The sequence below is a fragment of the Gymnodraco acuticeps genome, unplaced genomic scaffold (assembly GCF_902827175.1).
Source record: "Gymnodraco acuticeps unplaced genomic scaffold, fGymAcu1.1, whole genome shotgun sequence".
In the NCBI taxonomy this organism is placed as follows: Eukaryota; Metazoa; Chordata; class Actinopteri; order Perciformes; family Bathydraconidae; genus Gymnodraco; species Gymnodraco acuticeps.
The window spans coordinates 1-16399 of record NW_022990478.1 but is presented as its reverse complement, the minus strand read 5'-3'; the positions used below and the strand labels follow the sequence as shown (position 1 = coordinate 16399).

Below are 16399 nucleotides of genomic sequence, written 5' to 3'. Positions count from 1 at the left end.
CTCTGTGAGTTTGAGAGCACTATAAAGCTCTCAGGACTCTCAGCACACCCCTGACACGTGTCTAATCATTATTTATTGCTTCACCAGTAGCTTTCATCCATCCCTCTCTACATCCATAGCATCCACTTTGCCATGTTCCTGAAATATCAACAATAGATGGGGTTGAATCAAGTTGAGAGCATATTCTTCCACTTCATCAATAGATATACAGTACAGAGTCTTGGTCATTCACAGTTCAGTGCATCTCACTGTGCATATCTCACAATACAGTATTCATGCATCTCCGAGCACAGTAATCACACAAAGGCCTGCTTTTGGCCTCAAACATGAACCATAATCCTCAAAATAAATGGTCTTTTTTGCAGACCTGCACAACCTCAATCCATAGTTTGACCAAGGAGAGTCAAGGCCGCTGCTTCCAATTAAATATGTGCATTTGTTTTAATAATGTGAATAATATACTTTTTCTGTTTTGAAATCTGAAACTGTAATGAAATGCATGCTTTTTTTTCTGCACTCATTTAATTTGAGATGCTCTATAAGGGTAAAAGGAGAGAAGCGAGAGCAGCATAAATAGTGCATGCAATGTATAGTTACATCACGATTTACATGTCAGAGATTTAGACGTAATTTTTTATACAAAGTGACATTCTGAGTGCATGAAAGACCCTTTTAGTAAAGCACTCAGTTTTGGTCAGCACTATTGCTCAGAAAAAAATATAATATAATAATATATAATATAATAATATAATAATTAGGATCTCTAATTTAACCCAGGAAATCTGTGTAAGCACTGCCATGAAATGTTTTCTCTCACTCCTAAAAAAACATTATCAATGCCGGTCAAATATGTACATTTTCTGTTCAATTAAATGTATTCCTTTTTAACTACTATAGGGGCAGCAGAGGGACTTGAGTATGTGGGTTTGAGTACTAATCTTTAATTAACAATTGAGGAGCAGGATTTGAAAGTTTTCAGCAGCAATCTCACTAACTTTTTTTAAATGTCTGTAAGCTATTTTGACTTGAGTGAGTGTGAATTGTGGCACTGCACTTCATCAGACCGGTCTGGTGTTTTCTGCTCTGACTTGTCTGGCTGCCTCCCTACACGCCTTGCTAGCCCGAGCAAAGATCCTGTCTGTCAAACTGATTCTGAGCTGTGGGAATCAGCACATCCTCTGCCTGCAGGCGGCAAAACAATGCTTCCAGCTTCATGGGAGCCATAGAGCAGAAATCTGGTACACCGATGTGACTCTTGCCTTCTGAAGCTTATCCATCCAAAAAATGTCAGTCAATATATTTGTGCAAAATATATATACAGTATATAGAGTGTGTACAAGTAGGATCACTTACAGTAGAGTGTAATCCACTACTATTGAGATGTTAAGTTCAGTTAGTAGTTGCCGTTATCATGTATGAAACAGTATGTATTGCAATACGATAATAATTTATTGTCAGATAAAGTCAGAAACTTTACTTGCATCACAGCAGCTCCATTTGCAACATCAAACAAGGACAAAAGTGAAGACATGATACAAGCAAAACAAACATTTAACATAACACCATGATACAAGGGTAGTGTATTCAATTGCATCGACTACATTTGGGTGCTACTTGCTTGCAAAACGGATTACATGTAATTTGTTAGACGCTTTTATCCAAAGCGACTTACATACACATTCAGTACTGTGGACAATGCCCACAGGAGCAATTTGGGGTGAAGTGTCTCAGGGACACAACGACATGATGACTGCAGTGGGACTCGCTATTCCCAGATTCAAAGTCCAGCACACTATCCACTGAGCCACAGCCTCCCTACGGACAAAAGGTAAACTGACAAAACTGCATTATCTAACAAAAGTGCATTGACAAGGTTTCTCCCATTTTTTCCCCTTAAACTGTGGGTTTTTCTCTGGAAGTGTTTCCTTGTACGATGTGAGGGTCTAAGGACAGAGGGTCTAAGGACAGAGGGTCTAAGGACAGAGGGTCTAAGGACAGAGGGTCTAAGGATAGAGGGTGTCGTTTTTTCTCATACTGATATTCTGAACAATCTGTGTTGTTGTATTTGCTGTAAAGTGTCTCTACTGTAGGCTATTCTTATTTCATGTACAGCACTTTGGCTCGACCAAAAATCGTTTATAAATGTGCTATATAAATAAAACTTGATTTGATTTGATTTGAAAATCAAACTATTTAAAAAATATATATTAATAATCTGACGTGCAAATCTGAAAACGTTCCATTGTACCAATCACATAAAGAAATCCATGCAAAGTTAGATAATTTAAATTCATAACATGCAGAAAAACAAACAAACTCAAGTTCCTGATGATGTTCCTTCGACACAGATTAAGTCCACTGGGTGTCTGCTCTGAACAGAAAGTGTTTGTTGTCCGCTCCCCTGCTGGGAGGGCCTGACCCTCTGCATATATTGTTGAATTTGAAGGTTGAGAAAGTGTCCATGCAGGAAATTGTCAGAAACAGCAGTTGTCTTTCCTGTTGGGGCTGCTCTTGTGTTCACTGATGCATGTCCTAAGTGTGCTCACTGGCTCACCAACAACTCATTTGGGACAAGGGCACGGAAAACATAAATAGCACCTTGGAAAGCACAATACAAGTCTGGTTCAAAGTCCTTATTAGTTTATGGATTCACTAAGTTTGTGGCAGAATGTCAAGAGTGCTCCCATCATCACAAAGAAACTTCTCCTCTATTGGAGCAGCGCTACAATTTAAAGAGGCCCAATTGTGCTTTTTGGGGTTTTCCCTTTCCTGTAGTGTGTTGTATATACGCCTGAAACGCCTCGATTGGACTCCTTTGTTTACTTCCGGAAGATAGTGACATCACTATGTAACACAATACAATACATAAGGGCTTTATTGGCATGACCACATTTTGAACATAGTATTGCCGAAGCATTCCGCACAAGGCGTTATAACAAAACAAAGACAAAAAGAAACACTAAACATAAATGTGAACAATACATGCATAACACAAAACATACTACACTCGTGTTTCTATTGGCTACCGCTCCAACACAATGTAGGTGATAGGCTAAGGGGCGGGACATCTCTAAGCGGTTAACCAATCACAACAGAGCCGGCCAGCTAACCAATCAGAGCAGACTGGGCTCTGGTTTCAGACAGAGGGTGAAAAGAGGTGCTGCAGCACAGACAGTATGAGAACAATAAAGAGCTTTTTGAACATTAAAGCATGGAGACAGGGCACAACAATCAAAACATTTACTAAAGATTATACCTAAATCCACTTTCATGCAGAAAATGCCACACAAAGGGCAAAAAATAATCATAATATTCATGATAAAACAAGATAAACTAGACACCATATACCTGTCCACTTGGCGCCCTTTGCCCAGATCAAAGACTTTTTCAAATCCAACCTTTATGTGTGTTGCACCGCTATCAAAGTGACAAAACCTTTGCAAAGACAGACAGAAATACTCATGGCAAAGTCTCCCATGATGACACACAAACAAACTCACGGACAAAATTGGATATAAGATACCAAGATACCACAAGTTTTAACACCAATGATTACAATCTTGGAAAACGAAAGAGCTCAACTCTTCAGCAAATCCTTTTTTACTCTGAGTTGGGCAGGTTTAACTTTCATCGCATCTACAAAGACAGAAACCTGAAACCCCCACAGCTGCAGAGTTACAGAAGGTTACAGAATCTGGCTCATGAATGGAAAATTAGACTGTAATTCCTGAACTGGCTTGGAAAACACTAATGAAGCTCAGCGCAAGTTCAACCAGGAAGGCCTTCCTTACTCTTCATTCACTATTTTCATGTTACTCTCTCTCCTCTCAATAAGTGATCGGGGGCGTCACTCCAGTCCCCAGCTAACCTATCACTTCGCTCTATTCTCACAAGCCTATCATAGCGCTCCGCTAAACCTTTTAAATCTGCTCTCCCCTCTGACAGCTGTCATTTCAGGTGACTCGATGCAACCCTCCTCCACCCCTTTTCACCTTCTGTCCCTCTGAATCCAGGGTCAAGCTAAGCCCCTCCCCTTCAGACCGACCCAACTATCCATTCACCACCACCAGGGTCTAGCTAAGCCCCTCCCCTTCAGACCGACCACAACCATCCATTCACCACCACCAGGGTGTAGCTAAGCCCCTCCCCTTCAGACCGACCCCAACCATCCATTCACCACCACCAGAGTCAAGCTAAGCCCCTCCCCTTCAGACCGACCCCAACCATCCATTCACCACCACCAGGGTGTAGCTAAGCCCCTCCCCTTCAGACCGACCCCAACCATCCATTCACCACCACCAGGGTCAAGCTAAGCCACTCCCCTTCAGACTGACCCCAACCATCCATTCACCACCACCAGGGTCAAGCTAAGCCACTCCCCTTCAGACCGACCCCAACTATCCATTTACCACCACCAGGGTCTAGACCCCGGGGGGTTTCATCCGATCGGTTCTCCCCTCCCGAATGATTCTCCTACACAACGGGGCCTAATCGCCAAAACTCCATTATATTCATTGTGTATCCCTGGCAATAAATATGTATTCTTACATCAAAACCGTCTCTCCTGATTGAACTGACTTTATCCCTTGAACGACGCATTTGAAGTGGAGTGATGCATGAATAAAGGGGACAAATCACCACAAAATCCTAAGTGTACTACTAGAGGAAGAGCTTAATGTTAGTCCATGTTCCATATTCATAATTTAAAAAAGAAGTTAGACTCATTTGAATATTGAATCAAACAGCATACGTCTTCAAAATAGCTGGCAGCTACTACTTAATGACATGAACAAGAACATGACTCTTTACTGTCACAGAAAATGGCTCTCATTGCATAAATATTTTTAATTTTCGTCATTTGAGCAAAAACATCCTCAGGCTTTTCAATTGAACCAAATCAGAGAAGATACAACTATATTCACCATAAAGAAACCTGAGACAGAGGAAACCAGAGGCAAAAACATTACTAACACACTGCAAAATAACTTTTATACAGAAGGGACTTCACTTTTTTATCCATGATATTGAGGCCAGTCGGACAGTGTGCATTCAGAGTTTGTACAATGCTCACCATGTGTGTGTGTGTGTGTGTGTGTGTGTGTGTGTGTGTGTGTGTGTGTGTGTGTGTGTGTGTGTGTGTGTGTGTGTGTGTGTGTGTGTGTGTGTGTGTGTGTGTGTGTGTGTCATGGGGGGAATCATTCATTTTAGGGTGAAAAGTTGGTTAAGGTTAGGATAAGTCTCCAGGAAATGCATGAAAGTCAATGTAATGTCCCCTGAAGTGATACATGGTGTGTGTGCGTGTGTGCGTGTGTGTGTGTGTGTGTGTGTGTGTGTGTGTGTGTGTGTGTGTGTGTGTGTGTGTGTGTGTGTGTGTGGTCTAGCATTACTATACTTGTGGGGACCTACATCTGTTTACATAGTCACGTGTGGGGACTGGCTTCCCTTATGGGGACATATAGGAGGTCCCCATGAGGGGAATCATTAATGTTAGGGTGAAGACTTGGTTAGGTTTAGGATTAGGGTTAGGGTAAGGGTAAGGGTAAGGTTAAGGTTAAGGGTAAGAGTTAGGGTTAGGCATGTGTTGGTTATGGTTAAGGTTAGGATAAGTCTCCAGGAAATGCATGTAAGTCAATGTAATGTCCCCTGAAGTGATGTATACATGGTGTGTGTGTGTGTGTGTGTGTGTGTGTGTGTGTGTGTGTGTGTGTGTGTGTGTGTGTGTGTGTGTGTGTGTGTGTGTGTGTGTGGTGCAGGTCAGTGACACATATATCTTCTTCATCTCACTGCCATTACTACTGCTGCAGTCATACTTCATTCTGTATACTGAGAAATGTTACATGCTTTAATGTTCAAAAGTTTGTATTTATTTATAATGATAAGAAGTTAAGACACACTCCTCTTTTTTAAGATACTTTGAAGGACAGGGATTATCTTGTGGCCATAGATGATTACACATTTGAGCGGACAAATGTTCCTCAAAGCTCCATCTCAGGGCCTCTCTCATTAGCATCCTTATGTGTTAGCTCAGATCCTTGTGTCCTTACCTGCCCAGTGCCCACTCCAGCTTTGTTGTGTTAATGTGATTAGTCCCATCTCTATACAGCAGTGGCGAACCGTCAGGGCCTTCAAGGTATTCAGAGAACTGGAACACTCGGATAAAACAATCGATTTAATTATATAAATAAAATGAAAATCGTATCTGTGTTGTTGATCTGTAATATTACAGTGTTACGTTGATTTGTTTGTCCTTCTCGGACCATGCTCTACGCATTTCAGTGGTTTTGTGTTAGAAAAGAAAGCAACCAATCAGATCTTGTTCTGGGTCTCTGGGTAGAATATCCTTCAACCAAGGTATTCTACATCCTTGATCGAATGCCCTGGCCGTTGCACTGAATGAGAGAGTACGTTTGGACTGACAGTTTGATCAACCAATCATATATTGATTTGTAGCCAATGGGCGTATTCTTTCAGAGTTTCCCTCGGTTTCAGGGTATTCTAGGACAGTGCTTCTCAAACTTTTTTCAGTAATGTAATAATAATAATAATAATAATAGCTTCGATTTCTATAGCGCCTTTCAGGGGACCCAAGGTCGCTTCACAAGTAATAGTGCAAAGACAAACATAACAAAACAAAAGACAGACAAACAGAACAACAGATCGATTTAGGGGCCGAAAGCCTTGGCAAACAGATGGGACTTGAGGGCCCTTTTGAAGGCTTCAAGTGTGGGGATGTTGCGTATCTCCGCAGGGAGAGCGTTCCAGAGGGTGGGGGCTGCCACACTGAAGGCTCTGTCCCCGTAGGTTCACAGTTTGGTGCGGGGGGTGGTAAGCAGGCCAGAGTCTGAGGACCGCAGGTTCCGGGGTGGGGCATGTGGGTGAAGGATGTCCGATAGGTACTGGGGGGCAAGGGCATGGAGGGATTTGTAGGTAAGGAGGAGGATTTTGTAGGATATGCGGGACTTGACCGGCAACCAGTGTAGGTGGATGAGGGTGGGAGTGATGTGCTGCCACGGTTTTGTGTGCGTGAGTACCCTAGCAGCACAGTTTTGGACATACTGGAGCCTGTCCAGGGTTTTGTTGGGAACCCCGAACAGGACACCATTGCAGTAGTCCAAGCGGGTGGTGACAAATGCATGGACTAGGGTTTCGGCAACCGACTCCGAGAGTGACGGTCGGAGTCTGGCAATGTTCCTCAGGTGATAAAAGGCCGATTTGGTCACAGATTTGACGTGGGAATGGAAGGAAAGGGTGGAGTCGAGGATGACACCCAGGTTGCGGGCTTCAGGAGATGGGGAGATGGAGCAGCCGTCAACCTCAAGGACGAAGTCACCAACCTTCTGGAGCAGGGCCTTGGGTGCCACAACCATGAGCTCTGTTTTCATGCTGTTTAGTTTCAGATAGTTGCATGACATCCATGCTTTGATGTCATGCAGGCAGTTGATGAGAGACTGAGGGGGGAGCTGGGAGGATGGAGTGGTGCTGAGATACAATTGGGTATCATCAGCGTAGCAGTGGAAGTTGAGTCCATGATGTCGGATGATCTGGCCGAGGGGGAGCATGTAAATGTTGAACAGGAGGGGGCCAAGCACAGAGCCCTGGGGTACACCGTGGTGGACTGGGGCCGGGGCTGAGTTTGAGCCACTGATGGAGACAAACTGTTTCCTGTTGTGGAGGTAGGATGTCAACCTAACCAATGTACCCCCTTTGAAACATTTTCTCAGCCAAGTACCCCCTGACCGATCCAGAACATTTTTGATCGAAAAAGCCTATATAAATAATTACAATATAGTGATGTTCCCTCAGTGTGTGATGTATTAACTCCTTCGTGGTATGTATTACAACAAACTAAGGATATTTTCACTTTATGCATGAAAAAAAATAACATAACACTTTTATAAAACAGATTTTTCCAAGGAGTTTTTCAATTTAAGTAATATGTTATTGTGAAAAACTATCAAATACAATACACACATTTGACATGTTTATATGAGGACCCCCTTGGTGGTTCTAGGAATGTTTTATATACAATTGTGTTTTCTATTTAACTTATTTTACTAAGATTATTTTTTAAATGAACCTTTTTTTTTTTTTTTAATCTCGCGTACCCCCTCAGTACCCCAACGTACCCCCAGGGGTCCGCGTACCCCCATTTGAGAATCACTGCTCTAGAAGGCCCGCTAGTTCACTGGCTCGAGACAGAGGATCTAGATAAATGCGACGAAGCAATTCATGCCGTTTTATTGTTTTTAACGTTGAAATGACAAGTGCAACAGGTGAAGATGAAGTTGTTACGGAATTGTTGTGAGTACCCTTTTCAATAACGGCGGGGGGGGCGGCGGCGGCGGCGGGGGGGGGGGGGGGTGTCTACAGAAGGTCCAGTTGTGATAGACACGGTTCGCCACTGCTATACAGTATATGACTCTCTGTTATGTTTTCTTTGTCAGTCCGATGCCTTTGTCCCCGTCTGGTTCCTGATTCCCTGTGTTCGTTTCACTGTTCCTACTCGTGTTCCTCATGCCATTCCTGCTCTGTGCATGTTCAGTTTATTCTTTGTTGGATTCCACATTGCCTGGTCCCCCTGTTTTGTGATAGCCTGCTTTTGTATATCAGATTGTGATGAATAAAAGCTCACTTTGTGTAATATACCTGCCATGTGCCATCCTCTTTTTACTTCTTTTGTGTCCAACATCCTGCCCAAACCCTGACACCTAGCTGCATGGTGGCTGTTCTGAATAACTAACACTTACCTAAGGTAGCATAAAACTGAAGTAAGGAGAGAGATTTCTTCAGCAACTCTGGAGGAACTGCAGGTGTTCACTCCTCTTTCTGCGCTACATCTTTCATCTCATTAACTTGCTCATTAAACGTTATCTTTGTGGCATCTTAAAGTTCGCCTTCGACTCAGCTGCGTCCTGCGGTGTTCAATGTCAGCCGCCACCGCCTCTGATACCAATAACACTTCTGCTACGCAAATTAATTAATACACAGCATCTGATCTAATTATCTCTCATGGCAGCGAGGAGAGGAGGGATCCGACCGTGGATAACACTCTGAAGGAATACGGAGACAGCTCCAGTAGATCTTCGGTTAAATTATGCCAAGGGCTATTTTACAGTAAAGATATACAAGGTTAAGTGAAAAGTTAAGTGATTTTTAAGGGTTAAGCCCAGGGTTAGAAATGACAATGATTCATTGATGTTTCTGGTTGCTGGTTAAATTCCAGGCAGAAACACAAGCGTACTGCAAGAAAACAACTCTTACATATGTTCACAAGCAAGGTAATAAAATAAAAATGTGTTAGGACTCGGGAAGAATGTCAGCTGTATTTGTGTGTTACATTTCATTCATCCTCGTCTATATGTTGTCCTTCGTTATGTTTTATTCCTTATTATTGCCACCATGTTCGTCTGGTTCTTTGTCACATTACAATATAATCTTCTTTATTATCATCTTATTTTTATTTCTATCATCATCCTCATCATCAATATCTTCTCCATGACTCTAATCTTTCTTCATTAACTTATTTTCATTTATCTTGATCCACTTTATCATGATAATCGTCTTCATCATCTCCATGGTCTTCTTTATCTTCGTCACCGTCATTATACCCTTGATCAGTGTCAACTCTGTTCTCCCTCTCCAGTTACAGCCAAAAGGCAAAATAAAACCTTTCAGCTTGTAATTTAAACACCAAACCTGAGCTTCTGATTACAAATAAAAACACATTTTATTTATAATAGAATTAATTATAAAGGAGGATCTGCCAAAAAAGATAGAGGAATCTTGGACCAGCCCTACCTAGACCTTCCCCCCTAGACTAAAAGGCAAATGCATGAAATGGGGCGAAGACTGTGAGCTAGTTCAGGCAGTCAACTCGAGCACTAATGATACATTAACACGTGACGCACCTCGTCCCTCTTACAACCAACCAAACACATTCTCCTAAACATGCCGCTCTATTTAAGCTGCCAGGTCTTCCTGCCTCTGCCTCGATATGCTGCTGCTGCTGTGTTCACTTGCTATTGCTGCGTTCATGTTCCTGCTGCTGTGTTTCATGTTGCTGCTGCTCGCCTGACCCCCCACCACCCCAGCTTCCACCCCAGCTTCCACCCCAGCTTCCACCCCAGCTTCCACCCCAGCTTCCATCCCAGCTTCCACCCCAGCTTCCACCCCAGCTTCCACCCCAGCTTCCACCCCAGCTTCCACCCCCAGCTTCCACCCCAGCTTCCACCCCCAGCTTCCACCCCAGCTTCCACCCCCAGCTTCCACCCCCAGCTTCCACCCCAGCTTCCACCCCCAGCTTCCACCCCCAGCTTCCACCCCAGCTTCCACCCCAGCTTCCACCCCCAGCTTCCACCCCCAGCTTCCACCCAGCTTCAGCCCCAGCTTCCACCCCAGCTTCCCCCCCAGCTTCCACCCCAGCTTCCACCCCAGCTTCCACCCCAGCTTCCACCCCAGCTTCCACCCCAGCTTCCACCCCAGCTTCCACCCAGCTTCCACCCAGCTACCACCCCAGCTTCCACCCAGCTTCCACCCCAGCTTCCACCCAGCTTCCACCCCAGCTTCCACCCCAGCTTCCACCCCAGCTTCCACCCAGCTTCCACCCCAGCTTCCACCCCTAGCTTCCACCCCAGCATCCACCCCAGCTTCCACCCCAGCTTCCACCCCAGCTTCCACCCCAGCTTCCACGCCAGCTTCCACCCCAGCTTCCACCCCAGCTTCCACCCCCAGCTTCCACCCCAGCATCCACCCAGCTTCCACCCCAGCTTCCACCCCAGCTTCCACCCCAGCTTCCACCCCAGCTTCCACCCCAGCTTCCACCCCAGCTTCCACCCCAGCTTCCACCTGTCGGCTCGGGGGATAGTTATCTAATCATCACTCAATGTTCTTTGTAAATCTGTGGAGTGATGAGGCCCGAGCCTAGACGCCAAACTCAAACTATATGCTACTTCTAATAAACATAGTAAGACACACGTGAGTTGTCTGACTGAAATAAACTAAGAAACAAAGCAGCGAAAACTGAACTAGCAAGTTCTCCATCCTCGAAAAGAAACAAAAGCAAACTAGAGCAAAGAAAGGAGAAGAAATCCTTGAACCAAAATCCACTGAGGACTGCTCAGTCTAGCAGCAAATCTTATATAAAGGCGATTAGCTTTGTCAATATCATCATCATTTTAAGTATAACTTTATTAATTGTAATCACATCACTTGCAACCTTGATCAACAGGTCAAAGGACATGCAAGATATCAGATAAACATCCCTACATATTGAAGGGATTCCCGAGCATTACTCAAGAATAATTCAATAAAGAAGATGCTTTTAAGGTAAAGCTGAAGCTGATTACTCTACTAACACCTGGACCTGCACCTACAGACAGTTTTGTTTGTATTCTGTCTAAACTACGACCCCCAGGGAAGCAGAGAGTCAGAGAACTGTAACTTGAGTGGAGTCTGAAACCATGATGATGACGGGACCCTTTGAAGAGTGATGATGTTTAGGGAGCCAGAGCACCAGAGGGACTGGCCTCCAGCAAACATCAATAGGTCCCAAACTAAGATTTATAGCCTGCAGGCTTCAGTTTCATCGCTTAAATTTTTGTAGCTGGGTTAATACATCTGGATTCCTGCCTGACAGATACAGGTTTACCCCGACGTACGACGATGATAATATAATGTAACCAAAAAGCATGGTTGGGCGTCCAATGAGTCATTTTGTTTATGTGTTAAAGCAACAATCCTCATATTTCCCGTTCACATAATTAAATGTGTCAATTTTGGTCATGGTGAAACTTCTCAGCAAGTGACAGCACAACACTCTGTTAGAATGAGCATTAAAAATACAGAAATACCTATCATTTAGCTTAGGGCTGATTAACCAAACACACTACAGCTCAGCATCCATCACCAGCTCCCAAATCTAAGAAGCCTCTACAAAGTGACATGAGAGACGACAACACTTCCTCTGCCTCTTCTCTCTGGAATGAAACACTAGATTTGGCGTGAGCACTCTCTTCTTGGAGACTGCCGGTGACTGTGAGTCATTCCTTATCTGACACCACATGTGCACACAGACACACTAACCACATTTATAGCCACACAAACACACACTACTGCGTCGCTGCTTAGTATTCCCTTACACGCCTGTCATGATGTTCACACATGGCCATTAGCTCCTTATCTCAGGACACACACACTAACATGCACACCCTCGAGGACACACATGTGCACAGGTTGGTATCGCAGCGGCGTTATCTGACATGAGAACACACTCCACTGACTGAAATGAGGACTTGTGCAACAACTCTGGAGAAACAGAGAGAAATGAAAAGTGTCCTGCACTCTGTTTTAGAGTCTAAAGTTGAGTGGGAATTGTCTCAATCAGACACGGGAGGAGTGCACTCAGAAGCACTCTCTGAATGTCAGTGAGGGGTGTTTCTGCTCATTGCTTATGTATTTCAGGGAGCATTGTGCAGGTAATTGCAGGAAATAAGTGTGTGTTCATTCGTTTATTTATGCAGCATCTCATTTCCTTTCTGGGCAAGAAGATTTCAAGTAAATCCCATCACTGAACGTTAAACTGAGCTCTGCTATACTCGCAGAATGAACCTGAAGGCAGTCATTTCCTCGGTGTATCAAGAGAAAATTACACGCAGTAAAACACTATTGAATAAAAAGCAATTTGCTCTTATTTCAATTCAAGTAAATATGTTCTAGCGGGATAAACATCTTCAAATGGTAAACTTTATATGTATTAAAGGAATTTTAAAAAGGTATACTAATAATGAAAGAATAGAAACAAATATGGCGATGATCTAAGCACCTCAGCTGCAGTTGCAAATAACAAATGAAGATAAATGATTTCTGAACTACAGCATTCACTCCAGTAATGGATTGCTAGGCAACATATTTGCAGGAACAGGTTTGTATAAATGACTTGCAGTTACCGTTTCTACTTCTCATCTGCAGTGAAAGGTTACAGACGTCTCCTTCCTCAGCCAGCAATTAGCCTCTTAGCTCTCTGACTCTCCCAGAGTCTGCGTCGAATGAGGAACATGTTATTTAAGGTAGAATTTCTATCTTACAGTAAGTGTTGCTGACTGACATCAATCATGTGATTTGCTAGGTGTTGAGTTATGGTTTTAAACACAATTTACAACTTAGAAATTAGCTTTTTGCTTAGTTGCGTTTGTTCCTAAATGTTTCTGCTGAACAACAGCTCTAGTGTATATGTAACTTAAGTAATTGTATAATATTTGGTACTTATATCAACCCTGTAAAGACAAATATGTCCAATTCTGTAGATATGACATGTGGCAATGCATACGGCATCATCCTACACAGTCTGATGATAGGTGGGACTGCGTCAGGAATTAATTAGCCTCAGTAGTGTGGAGTCACATTAAAGTTTGTACGATACATCACTTTACAAAGCTTTAAAATAACCTGCATGGTTCAAATTGGATTTATACGATTTACTCGCAATGTGTCATCATAAAAAAACACAGGTCTTGGGTCAGATTGGTTGCTCTTCAGGCAGCTGGGAAATGGTGCACAGTTGCACGTCAGCAGGTCCAGACAACTTTAATAAATTACTTACTTTTCAACACAGTCCAGCGCCAACATTTATCCAAATTGTATGTCTTACAAAAGCTTTGAATGTCTGCTATGGGACGACATCTCCAGTCTCCTGCATGAAAGCCAGACACAAACATGGCACAAAACATCCTGTATTGGCAATGGATTGGACGTTGATTGTGAGGTGAACACCCGTCCAATATCAGTCTACTAAACCTACCCTGATTGTATATCCCAGAGATATTTGTCACTAGCCATCAATGAGCATATGTTGAGCCGGAGTGCTCTCTGTTGGACCCTTTGCTTCTTTATAAAGGACACAGTTGTGCTCATGAGAGACTTGTCGGCCTCTCGAGGCTCAAACTTCATGTCACAGAGTTGTCTCTCTACCCACGGCCTCCTAAATTCTCTGCTGCTTCAGAGCAGGGTCACCGTGCACGGCTGCAGGAACAGAAACGTCCGCCCTCATGATGCTTTTACCTCCTTTGTTCACTCTGACAAATAGCTTGAGTCAGACCTTGCCTGTGGCGGTGGAAGAACACGAACACAAAGTCAAATAAAGTGTGGAGAGAGGTCTGCCATCAGAGATTATAAATTGGATGATGTACTATGTTTGCTCTCAAAGAGGACAGAGCAGTGGTTTGAAGCAGTGCTTATACATTTGAGAGAGACGGTGACATTTTCTTTTGGTTGTGGTTTCTCTGTTCAGCTTTTTATTCTCAAGTCAGAAGTTGATAGACCAAGACATACATTTAAAATAAATTATACTAAAAACTCCAGAATATCGACGACAGACACAAAAAAACTAATAAAATATAAGAAATACAAAATATAATATAAAATCATATATATTAAAATAAAAAATAAATGTAATACATATAAATTAAATAAAACAATTACAAAAATACACAAAATTAAATAAATATACAAAAACTAAAAATATAAAATGTTGACCAAATGTGAAATGTATTGTTATATTTGTTACTCAGCACGATAACCATTCCTCTCTCATGTACAGTATAGTGCTATTAGGGATGAGTATATTAGGGATAAGAGTGGGTGCTCGGGCTTTTAGCTGCACTGCTCCCAGACTCTGGAACTCCCTTCCCCCGCATATCCGACAGTCAGACACAATCACCATATTCAAATCCCAATTAAAAACCCACCTGTTCAAATCTGCCTACTCACTGGAGTGCTCCCCATTATATGTTTCATTTGTGTCCACTTGACTGTCTCCTCCATGATTTCCTGTTTGTGTTTTTATCATGTTCTGTTGCCTATTAGCGGGTTTTTTTTTTTTAACAAATTGTACGGTGTCCTTGGGTGTCATGAAAGGCGCCTAAAAATAAAATGTATTATTATTAAGAGTTATGATACACATAATCTGCACATGGCACAATGGACACCAATTTAACAAATCATGCTAATATGGTTTGTGAATTTGTGTTCATGAAAGATACATCTTTTATTGTACTCTTTCAAAGCCCATTGTGTCAGCGTGTCTCTCTCAAACAGCTGTTGTACATCAAGGGATATATAAACCTGACTTTGTAATATCCATCATTTATCCGTGCCCACTACACCCACACTGTACTCCTTAATGGCATTTTATTTCCTCTGATGAAACATTATTTGCTCAAGCCTGTTGACATTTAGCTTCTGACACACACACTTTATTGGACTGTGTTTGCAGGATTGTCACTATTATGTCAGTGTTTGGCACATGCAAACAGCTTCTGTGTCAAAACAACAGTGTATAATCAGGGTGCCAGATTGTTGCAAAAATGATGCCGTGAAATTCTGTGACTCAGGCATTATGAGTCTTTTTTCCAAAATCACAATTTACCAATAAACTTGTTACTCAGATTTGACAGCTTGCTTGCCAAATCACCACACTTATATGCAGGAAAAAACACACAAGTGTGACACGATTAAACTCAGAAAAGGAGAGAGAATCTCCTTTTTTTAACTGCATTGACAACAAACAGGTTTCCAGAGTGCTCATGAAACATCCCACCATGAAATAAATTAGATTAGAACTAAAGATAACAGAACAAATGAATCCCTAACATTAGCCTCTGAGACTATGTTATGAATACTTAAAGAAAATAAAACGTTCTCACATTCACACTCTTGCAGGAACACTTCAAAGTGCTACTAACTTCTGCAGCCTTTGAAGCTCCACAGCAGGTGAGGGTTGAGTGCCTTGCTCAGGGGCAATGTGCGGAGTGAGAGGAAAGTGTTTCTCATTCACCTCCTGCACACGACCCCCACTGTGCCACTGAAGAGCCGTGCAAGCATAAAATGTATGAAAAGAAAAATCGATGGGAATATATTGCTGTGCATGTGAAAAATCTCAAAAATCAGACGCCTGTCAAAAAGACTTTTCTGGATTTGTTGATTAACAACACGCACAACTAAAAACTTCTTTACAAGAGAGATAGAGATATACCTTTTTTATATTTTGGTAACTCATACACTACTTTTTCAGACATTTGAGATGAATGAAAACAGTAGATCCACAACCACACATCTGATCTCTTCTGTGACCGAAAATAAAGTATCACTGAACTCACCTCCTTTTGTTTCCCCGTGAAAGCTGAAGACTATCAGGGTGACCGGCGTAATTATTCCCCAGACTGTTTTACTCCAGAGATCCATGATGAAGAGGAAGGATGCTGCTATTTACTCCACTCAGTCACACTTTCCAGATCCCTGTTCTGTGTGTGCAGCGCTGAACAACATGCACCTGGCTCCACAGCAAGGACAGCAAGGGAGGCTCGTCTCTGTTTGGCTGCACTCTGCAGAGTGAGGGGGGAGAAGG

The 16399-nt window shown here is 42.8% G+C and overlaps 1 protein-coding gene across 1 annotated transcript in view; it reads right to left on the bottom strand.

Annotated features, from left to right (window-relative positions):
• LOC117552664 (contactin-associated protein-like 4) overlaps positions 1–16358 on the bottom strand; it is a 57825-nt gene extending 41467 nt beyond the window's left edge. Inside the window, exon 1 of the mRNA XM_034226239.1 lies at positions 16152–16358. Coding sequence (XP_034082130.1) covers positions 16152–16236 — 85 coding nt within the window. The 5' untranslated portion in view covers positions 16237–16358. The remainder of the gene's footprint in view (positions 1–16151) is intronic.
• Positions 16359–16399: the final 41 nt, after the last annotated feature.